The 11096-nt window shown below is 43.4% G+C and overlaps 1 protein-coding gene across 1 annotated transcript in view; it reads right to left on the minus strand.

Annotated features, from left to right (window-relative positions):
* The window catches only part of NINJ2 (ninjurin 2), a 175818-nt gene that overhangs the window by 105206 nt on the left and 59516 nt on the right, over positions 1-11096 (minus strand). The window contains 2 exon segments of the mRNA XM_012809314.1: positions 9024-9067; positions 9070-9189. Coding sequence (XP_012664768.1) covers positions 9024-9067; positions 9070-9189 — 164 coding nt within the window.

Here is an 11096-nt window from a genome sequence, read left to right on the forward strand (position 1 = left end):
AGTTATAGTTGTCATTCTTGTTTGACAGGCCTGGGCTGGATTCGAACCCACCAGCTCTGGTGTATGTGGCTGGCGACCTAGCCACTTGAACTACAGGCACAGAGCCTATTTATTTATTTATTGCTGTTTTTAGCTGGGGCTGGGTTTGAACCCACCACCTCCGGCATATGGGGCCGGCACCCCACTCCTTTGAGCCACAGGTGCCACCCCAGAGCCTATTTATTTTTTTTAGGAGACAGAGTCTCACTCTTGCCCCAGGCTAGAGTACCTTGACATCAGCCTAGCTCACAGCAACCTCAAACTCCTGGATTCAAACAATCCTCCTGCCTCAGACTCCAAATAGTTGGCACACAGGCACCCACTACAACACCCAGCTATTTTTCCTATTTTTAGTAGAAAAACTGTCTCGCTCTTGCTCAAGCAGGTCTGAAATTCCTGTGCTCAATGGATCTTCCCCTTTCGGCCTCCCAGAGTGCTAGGAATTACAGAAATGAGCTAACACATTCAGCCAAAAACCTCTCTTTAAATATAAGGACAAGGCGGGGCACGGTGGCTCACACCTGTAATCTTAGCACTCTGGGAGGCTAAGGTGGGTGGATTGCCTCAGCTTAGACGTTCAAGACCAGCCTGCACCAGAGCCAGAGGGAGTCCTTGTCTCTAAAAAAATAGCTGGGCAATGTGGCAGCTACCTGTCATCCTAGCTACTTGGGAGGCTGAGGCAAGAGAATCACTTAAGCCCAAGAGTTTAAGGTTGTGGTGAGTTGTGATGCCAGGACACTCTACTGAGGGTGACAAAGTGAAACTCTGTCTCAAAAAACAAAACCAATAAATAAATAAATATAAGGACCCATATAGATTAATAGTAAATGGATAGAGAAAAACATACCATGCTAATGCTAATAAAAGGAAATCAAAAGTAGCTTTTTTTAATTTAAGGGAGAGCAGACTTCAAGGAAAGTCACCAGGGATAAAGAAGGGCATTACATGGCCAGGCTCAGTGGCTCATGTCTGTAATCCTGGCACGCTGAGAGGTGGAGGTGGGAGGATGGCTTGAGCCCAGGAGTTTGAGGTTGCAATGAGATATGATGATGCCACTACACTTTAGCAGGAGTGACAGAACAAGACACTGTTTCAAAAACATAAGAAAGGGTATCACATAATGATAAAAGGGGAACATTTCCAAGAAGTCATAATGTGCCTTAATATGTGTGCACCTACCAACAGAGCCTCAAACTATGTGAGGCAAAACGTGATAGAACCTCAAAAAAATAGATCAATCTAGTGTTAGAGTTGAAGACTTCAGCAGCCCTTCAATGCCCCTTTTTCAGAAGTGGATATACTCAGCAGGCAGAAAAATTAGTAAAGACATATTTGAACTCAAGAAAACCATCAATTAAATGGGTATAAATGACACCTGTAGGCTATTTCATTAAAAAAAAAAAACAAAACCAAAAACCACAGCAGAACATAGAATATATAGTACATTTTTCTCAAGGTCACATTTAACATTCACCAAGATAGACTGTGTTCTGGGCCTTGAAACATACTTTAAAAATTTAAAGAACTGGGCAGTGCCTGTGGCTCAGTGGGTAAGGTGCCATACTGAGGGCAGTGGGTTCAAACCTGGCCTGGCCAAATAGCAACAAAAAAATAGCCAGGCATTGTGGCAGGTGCCTGTAGTCACAGCTACTCAAGAGGCTGAGGCAAGAGAATCACCTAAGCCCAAGAGCTAGAGGTTGCCACGACACTCTACTGAGGGTGACAAAGTGAGACTCTGTCTCCAAAAAAAAAAAATTAAAAAAAACTAGAAAACAATGTTTGCTTATAGCCCGGAATGGAATTAAGCTAGAAACCAATCAGACTACAAGTTAATAACAAGTCATAACTGGAAAACTCTCAAATATGTGGAGATTAAAATGTGCTTTTTTAAAAATAGTTCTAAACTACAGACAGAACACAGCACACTACTAACTAACATGAGTCAAAGCAGAAAACTTAAGAGAAATTAAAGAATATTTTGAGCTAAATGAAAATAAAGACACAACTTACCAAAATTGTGGGATGCAGCAAAAGCAGTGCTTAACCTTGAATGAACATACTGGTAAAAAAGGAAAACATAAAGACAATAATCTAAATTTTCAACTTAGGAAACTAGAAAACAAAGAGCAAATCCAAAGTAAGCAGAAGAAAAATAATAAAAACTGGACAGAAACCGATGAAATTGAAATCGGGAAATCAATTTAAAAAATCAACAAAACCAAAAACTATATAAAAAGATCAATAAAAATCAATAAGCCTCTATCCAAGGTAAATAAGAAAGAAAGTGTGCAAATTACTAGTATCAGAAATGAAAGAGAAGACATCACTATAGATTCCATAAATATTAAAAAGTTAATAAAGAAATATTATGAACAACTCTATACCCCCAAATTTGATAAACTAGATGAAATGGACCAATTTCTTAAATGATTCAATCTGCTAAGATTCACATATGAAGAGAAAGATAACATGATTAGTCTAGCAATTGCAATTTTGGTCATTTCCCCAAATGAACTGAAAATTCATGTCTACACAAGAAACTTGCACTCAAATGTTTATAGCAACTTTATACATAATGCCTTAATTTGAAAGCAACAAGATGTCTTCAGTGGATAAATAAACTGTAGTACATCCAGACAATGGAATATTATTCGGTGCTAAAAAGAAATGAGCTATCACACTATGAAAAGAGATGGCGGTAATTGCTTCTCGACCTTTGGGCTAAATCAAGTGGGAGATGATAGAACTTTAAACGCATATTACTAACTGAAAAAAGCCAATCTGAAAAGGCTACATTGTATGATTCCAACTATAGGACATTCTGGAAAACGCATAACTATGGATATAGTAAAAAGACCAGTAGTGCCAAGGATGAGAGGGGAAAGAGGCCATGAATAGGCTGAGCACAGAGGACTCTTAGGGCAATGAAGCCACTCTGTATGAAGGATACGTGTCATTATTCATTTGTCGGAACTCATAGAATGTACAACACCAAGAGTGAATCCTGGCTGGCGCCTGTAGATCAAGCAGCTAAGGCCCCAGCCACAGACATCTGAGCTGGCAGGTCCTGGGCCTGCCAGACAATGACAACTACAACCAAAAAATAGCTGGGCATTGTGGCGGATGCCTGTAGTCCCAGCTACTCAAGAGGCTGAGGCAAGAGAGTCACTTAAGCCCAGGAGTTGAAGGTTGCTGTGAGCTGTGACTCTATGGCACTCTACCCAGGGCGATAGCTTGAGGCTCTGTCTCAAGAAAAAAGTGAATACTAAAGGAAACTACAGACTTTCAGTGATAATGATGTGTCACTATAGGCTCATCAATTGTAAAAATTGTACCACTTGGCTCTGTGCCTGTGGCTCAACCGGCTAGGGCGCCAGCCACGTACACCTAAGGTGGCGGGTTCGAGTCCCCAGCCCGGACCCCCCAAAACAACAATGACGGCTGCAACCAAAAAATGGCCAGGCGTTGTGGCGGGCGCCTGTGGTCCCAGCTACTTGGGAGGCGGAGGCAGGAGACTCGCTTGAGCCCAGGAGTTGGAGGTTGCTGTGAGCTGTAATGCCACGGCACTCTACCCAGGGGGACAGCTTGAGGCTCTGTCTCAAAAAAAAAAAAAAAAAAAAATTGTACCACTCTGGTGGGGGAACTTGGTAATGTCTATGTAGGGGCAAAGGGTATATAGGATGTCTCCACGCTTTCTTCTCAATTTTATGATGAACATAATACTGCTCATATATGTGTACATGTGTGTATGGTCTTTAAAAACAAAAACAAATTAAAAATATTCTCAGAGCACTTTATCTATAGCCTTTCTTCTATTTGCAAGTTATTATTAATATTATTATTGTTATTTTTTGAGACAGACTCTCAAGCTGTAGCCCTGGGTGGAGTGCCGTGGTGTCAAAACAGCTCACAGCAACCTCAAACTCTTGAGCTTAAGCCTTCTCTTGCCTCAGCCTTCTGAGTAAGCAGGGACTACAGGTATCCACTGCAATGTCCAGCTATTTTTTGTTGCAGTTGCCACCACTGTTTCAGGTGGCTGGAGCAGGGTTGGAACCTGCCACCCTTAGGTATATGGGACCAGCGCCCTACCCACTGAGCCACAGGTGCTGCCCAAGCGATTCTCTTGCCTCAGCCTTCCAAGTAGCTGGGACTACAGGCGCCCACCACAATGCCTAGCTATTTTTCCTTTTTTGTTGAGTTGTAATTGTTGTTTAGCAGGCCTGGGCCGGGTTAGATCCCACCAGCCTCGGTGTATGTGGCCGGCGCCCTACCCACTGAGCCATGGGTGCCACCCTGCAAGTTATTTTTACCTCCACTCCCATCTCATTCTATCTGTGTTTTGCTGTCCTTAATCTACATTGCATTTGCATTCAGCATAGATAAGTCTTACTTCCCCTTTTAGGAGACCCTATTCACATCGCTCTCAATATCCGGCACAGGTGGAAAAAAGGAAGTCAAAGGATGAATCTATTTGGGGGGTATCCGGAAGCAAAGGAGGGCCTCCATTTTGAGAAAGAGCCAGGCTGGGAGCTTGAAATCCCTACCTAGGGGTAAGATCGCAACATTTATTTGAAGAGGAACAAAGATTTTTCTCAACCCTTTTTCTACATCTGGACTCTAGGTAGTAGGGAAAGATAGAAGTCTAAATCCTGGGAAATTAGCACGCTTATATCCCTGGCAGGGCTTCCACTATAGGTAGGTAGGACAGAAGCTGGGAGGCCACAGCCTTAGCCTACTGGAGGAGAGCAGCAGTCCCAGGCCACCTGCTCTGAGCACTGTGCACCATTCTTTCCACCCAGTTGTATCACTACTAACTTTGGGAACACATCTGCAACACTGATAATGGAGGCTTAAATTAATGTTTTTTAGACTAGAAATTCCCAAAGCTCAGTTGTGCCACATTCAGGGTTTCAACATCCTAGGGCAGCAGTTGTCACAGCCGCATGAATCTGCAATCCACAGCACCCACTGGCCATGATTGCAAACTGGCAAGACCAATACGATTATTGAAACATTAAGGGTGTGCCCATGTCACACACATGGACCGAATAAAATGTTCAAACATACTGTGCAACTAACTTTAGTGCCTTCCTAACCAATACAAATTATGAAATCACAGATTTGATATGTTTATTTATTTATTAATTTTTTTGAGATAGAGTCTCACTGTGTCGCCCTCAGTAGAGGGCTGTGTCATCACAGCTCACAGCAACCTCCAACTCTTAGACTTAAGTGATTCTCTTGCCTCAGCCTCCCAAGCAGCTGGGACTACAGGTGCCCACCACAAAGCTCAACTACTTTTTTGTTGCAGTGGTCATTGTTGTTTAGCTGGCCCAGGCTGAGTTTGAACCCACCAGCCTGGATGTATGTGGCTGGCACCTTACCAACTGAACTATGGGTGTCGCCTCATATTTTTTTAAATATACACTAAAACTATAAAGATAACCATTATTATAAAAAGTTGTCAACCTTACAACCCACCGGTGATAATTGTCCTACATTTTTTGGGAAACACTGTTTTAACTAAAGAGTTTGTATTTATGTAATAGTTAATTGTTTATATTTCTTGCACTTAATTATAAGCTTTTTAAGGTCAGGGACCATGTTTTATTCAGTGCGTAGTACTGTGTTGTAGCTCAATACATATTTCTCCTTTCTTTGGTCTGTTTTGTTTTGTTGATGGGGTAGTGATTAACAGGAATTAATCTTCATACTTAACATAAATGAAGTCTCCAAGATCAGAATTACAAAGGGGAGAGCAACATTTTTAATGTGTGAAAGAAAGTTACCTTCATTTGCTATGACATAATTATTTGGACTTGGGCTTTAAGTTGCTTTTCTAATAACAGGATGAAGAACAGTAAATTATCCACATACTTTCTACTTGTCTTTCTTGGATGACTAAGATATGTTTAAGAATTACTTCTGGCTCAGTGCCTGTGGCACAAGCGGCTAAGGTGCCACATACACCTGAGCTGGAGAGTTCGAATCCAGCCTGGGCCCGCCAAACAACAATGACGGCTGCAACAAAAAATAGCTGGGCATTGTGGCCGAGGCACCTGTAGTCCCAGCTACTTGGGAGGCAGAGGCAGGAGAATTGCTTGAGCCCAGGATTTGGAGGTTGCTGTGAGCCATGATGCCACAGCACTCTACCCGGGGCGAAAGCTTGAGGCTCTGTCTCAAAAAAGAATTACTCTTACTTCCCATCAGTATAGTGGTGAAATTTTAAAAAAAGTCAGACTACAAACCAGAGCAAAATTACATACCTAGCAAACCCAGAGTGAAATACAAAGTCATTAATATTAGCTGAATGAATGGATGAAATGGTGCAGCTGTAGTCAATAGATCTTTACCATCCTTGGGAAGCCGTCAAAGAAAAATGGAGGAAAACTAATATTTATTTGGTATATAATATTCTAAGGCCTTTACATATGTCTTTTTTCTGGTTTTCATGTGGCAAGGAGAGAGTAAAATTCCTGCCTGTGGGGACAGACACTTCCATCTGCCTTTAACCACAGTGTGCCTTCTCAGAAGACCGTACGTAGTTACTCAGTTTCCAAATCTCTCTGGAGACCTAATTTAATCCAGACAGCTGGACAGGAAGTGGTAGAAAGTGATGGATAATCTTCTGACCAAAGGAAAGTGTGAATAAGATACAGGCAGCCCCTGAGTTACAAATATTCAACTGACGTTTGACTTGCGCTTATGAATGGAGACTATTACTAGTAATAGGTAAATGTACTTGTTTCAACTTACATACAAACTCAACTGAACAACAAACCTACAGAACATATCTCATTCATAACTTGGGGACTGCCAGTACTGATAATAAAGACATATTAGGAGAGAAGGAATGACACTAGCGAATAGCTTGCTAATGCTTTAGTTAGTTACCCTCAAGAGAGGGATATTTAACACACCCGGTCAGGAATGCCCTTGGCCTTCCTCCCACCTCTTTCTTTCTGTACCTGTTGTTCAAACACAAAGTCTTTAACCTGTAACTCAGGATTGTGACCCATTAACACATAAGAAACATGTTCTTCTGAGACTGAAAGTGACCAATACCGTTTCCTTAGCCACTAAGATTCCAATGGAGAAAGAACTAGGTGATGTCAAAAGGAAATACACCACAGGGTCAGAAGACCTGGACTGGAGTCCTGTCTTTGTAGTGGGCTGGTTGAGTGATATTGTGCCTGTTCCTGATTCCCCTCTAACTCATGGTTTCCTTAACTCATTCATTTAGCAAATATTTTTTAAGTGCTCACTGTGTACTAAGCATTGTTCAGGGCACTGGGGCTGCAGCAATGAATAAAACAGAGGAGGTCCTGCTTTAAGGGATTTTACACTCTATGAGAGTGACAGGCAATAAATAATAAGTAAATAAGTAGCATAACTCCAGATGGTGAGCAGTGCTACGGAAGAAATACAGTAAATGTTAAAGACAAACTGGGGAAAGGGGGTTTCCTATATAGAGGTTGGTCAAGGAAGGTCTCCCTGGGGCAGAAACATTTGTGCTAAGACCTGAATGTGCTAGAAGGAGCTGGCCAAGGCATAAGCCAGGGAAAGAGCACTCCAGGCAGAGGGACCTGCAAGCCTTGAGGGACAATGTTTGGGGCCAGCTGCCAAGAGGAAAACAACACTGGATATGCAGTGGTATAAATCAGTGGTTTTGACATAGTACCCCAAGTAATCCTACAAGTTCCCTGGTGGTGTCTCGAGGGTGGAGAAGCCAAGGCCAGAGGCCTTGCCAGGCTTATACCACCCTACCCAACACACACACTCTGCTTCGACAAAAGAAGGTTTTTTTGTTTTGTAATGATAGGGTCTTGTTATGCTGCCTACATTGGTTTTGAACTCTTGGCCTTAAGTGATCCTCCTGCTTCAGCCTCTCAAAGTTCTGGGATTACAGGTATGAGCCACTGTGCCTGGCCTTTTCTAAAATTTGAAGTGTATACTTGGTTTCTGTTTAAGGTGTAGTTGAAGACCAGATTCAGGCAAACACATTTTTTTTTTTTTGAGACAGAGTCTCAAGTTGTCACCCTGGGTAGAGTGCTGTGGCATCATAACTCGCAGCAACTTTCAACTCTTGGGCTCAAGCAATTCTCTTGCCTCAGTTTTTCTATTTTTAGTAGAGACGGGAGTCTCACTCTTGCTCAGGCTGGTCTCGAACTTGGGAGCTCAAGCTATCCACCCGCCTCGGCCTCCCAGAGTGAGCCACCAAAGATCAAAAATTTTTGATGTCAAAAGTCTGTTATCATACAATCTGTGCCGTGATTACAGAAGAGTGGGTTCTACTCAATTCAATGAAGGAGAGGAGAGTCAGGGAGTGCAGATCTCAGCAGGCTGAGCCTCCTCCCACCACCCCTATTCCTTTCACTTATGCTGGTGGATTGGAACCTTTGATACTTTCTAAGCTGGTCCCAGGGAGGGAGGAACATGTGTCTCTGCCTCTTCCCGGTAGATTTTACCAGTTTTCCTTTCCTTCCACTATTCGAAAGAGACGCTTTCTGTCCCACACAGGAGAGCTTTGTGAAGACAGCCAAGGAATGGCTCTAGTTTTTTCCAAGCTGTAAACTGTAAAGTTGGCCGGCTGCCTCTCTTCCTAACCTCCAAACTCCTATCTTTTCTGTCTCCAGAGAATGACCCGGCAGCTCTCAGATAAGTCTCTACTGTCCTGGGGTTTGGGGAAAAGCACTGCGCAGAATGTGAAGTCATTTTCTGGTAACGCGGATCTAATTAGTTCTTTGACTGACAAGAGGAAGCACAGGCCAAGAGGGATTTAAACAATCTGCTTCTCACATAGTTCAGAACAAGTGAAGAACCAGACAGCAAGATGGAGAGAGAGAAAACTCAGACAAAACCTAGGGAGCATTTGGAGAAGGGGGAGGGGGAGAGAATCAAGTGACTAAAATACCAATCCTGGGTTCTCCCAACTTCGCCTTTGCTCCCAATTTCCCCCCTCCTCTCTCCCAGAGAGAACTTACCTGAAGGTCAGTGATTTCTCTTTCTGATTCCATCTCACTGCCTCAAGCCCCTTCACACACAGCAGGGGCTGGGAACAGAATGCGTGGGCTCCTGCACGCTCCGCTGTCTGAGTCTCTGCTGCTTTCTTTGGGTGGGAGAGAGCACACAGCTGGCAGGACAGACCTGCTATTCATCCATTTGGTGTGGGATGCCCGTCGTGGCCTCAGCCCCTGGGGGAGGTGCATACATGCACACACGTGCAAGTGTGCACCCCAGGGGGTGGCATGTGCCACATTGGTAGGTGGCCTTTTAAGCTGGTTCATGACAGTATCAGGGGCTTCGGTGCCCCTCCAGTCCCAGCAAGAGGCCTCTGAGGTCATCTAGCCTGTTTTGAGCTAGTAGCCTCACTACTGGCAAATAAAGCCTGCATATTTACCAGGGAAATTAAAAAACAGCCTGAGGATGCGTCTGACTTCACTGCTGAGTTGGGTCCCCAGCCACTAAGGGTGGAGTGGCCTCCAGCATAGTTTTAAGACTAAGGCTCTGAGAATTCAGTTCTTTGCTTTGTTTCTTCTTTCCTTAAAAGTTTGGGAAAAAAACAACTGTAGTTTACCTAATAGGCTCCAAAGCATAAGCCTTCTATAAAGTGAGTGAGCAGTAAGTTCTTACCGAAAGGTTGTTAGATCCCTCAACCCCTCCCTTGATTAGCCAGAGAGAGAGAAAGTGGGAGCAAGTGATCAGGGAAGAGTTATAACTTCGAATTTCGTTTAGAAAAGTTGTACCTCTGAATGTTGTTTATGCAAGTAGTTACATTTTCCCTGTTTTAAAAATAAAGTCACCAGGAGTGAGTCTTTTTTTGGAAAGTTTTTTTTTTTTCTCCTGTTTACCTCAGAGCCTCAAACTCTTCTGGCTTATTCCTGAGGCTGGTTTTAGACGCAAGCTTGTGTGGGTGTGTGGCTATGGCTGTGGGTGGGAGAGTGTTAACAGGGAGTGATCCTATTCAGAGTTTATAGAGGTAAAAGGAGCAGAGTCACAAATTCACTTTCACCACACTCAGTTGTGCAAAACAAACAACAACAAAAACACCAAAGCAATTTGTTTATTTTCACAAAATGTCTTTGTAAGTCTCCACCTTGCTAGACTGTGGTACAGGGTAGGGTTAGACAATGGGATGAGGACTGTATTTCAGTCTAATCCACTAAGCATCGTTGGATCCAATAATTTAGATGGTAAACAGTCCAGTTTAGCTAGAATGCTCTGTCTTTTGGATTTCCACCGTCTCCCCTGAGGATAGCATCTAAGTGCAGGAAGAGGAGTGCAGGGCGGTGGTTTGCATCTATCCCATGGCCTCTCAGTCTCTGCTGGTTTCTGACTGCTAAGGAGAAACTGGTCCTCCTTGGCCTTCTGCTGGCCTTGGTAGCTGATGTTTGCAGAAGGAGCATTTTTTTTCTGCTTTTGAGAAAAGCAGGAGTCTCCCTCAAACTGCCCTCTCTCAGTTCTCATGGCTATGTGGACCAGCTTATGCTTCTGTCCCAGTGATCCCCCATTTAAGACCACTCCCTCTGGAAGTCCCCCCACCAGACACTCAGTGCTCCTACTGCCCAGGGAGCACATGGGAACAGAGGGCTGCTGAGGAAGAACTGGACAAAGCCAGGCTCAGCCCACTTCTGGCAGAGTTTGCTTTGATGTGGCTTCTCCAGGTTGGAGACTTCTGAGGGGATCTCATTCCAGACTCTCAAACCGGAGTGAGACAGGGTCCACTTTTCTCAGCACTCCTTTGAAAACCTCCAGGAAATCATCCTTCACCCCCACCCCATGTTATAATATTAGTATGTGAAAAGCTGGATTCTGAGCACTTTAACACATACTCACCTACTTAGTTTTCATACCAATTTTTGGAAGTAGGTAATATTGTTACTACTTTTTTTATAGACAAGGAAACAAAGCAAAAATGAGGTTAAATAGTTGTTCAAGGCTGAACCGAGATTTGAACCAGACAATCTGGGATCACCGTCTATATTCTTATCCATGATTTTGGCTCAGAGAGGAGAGATTAAACCACACATATGTCTGCTTTCTTTCTTTTTTTTTTT

This window comes from Otolemur garnettii, unplaced genomic scaffold, assembly GCF_000181295.1.
Source record: "Otolemur garnettii isolate 467f Iridium unplaced genomic scaffold, OtoGar3 scaffold00104, whole genome shotgun sequence".
Lineage (NCBI taxonomy): Eukaryota > Metazoa > Chordata > Mammalia > Primates > Galagidae > Otolemur > Otolemur garnettii.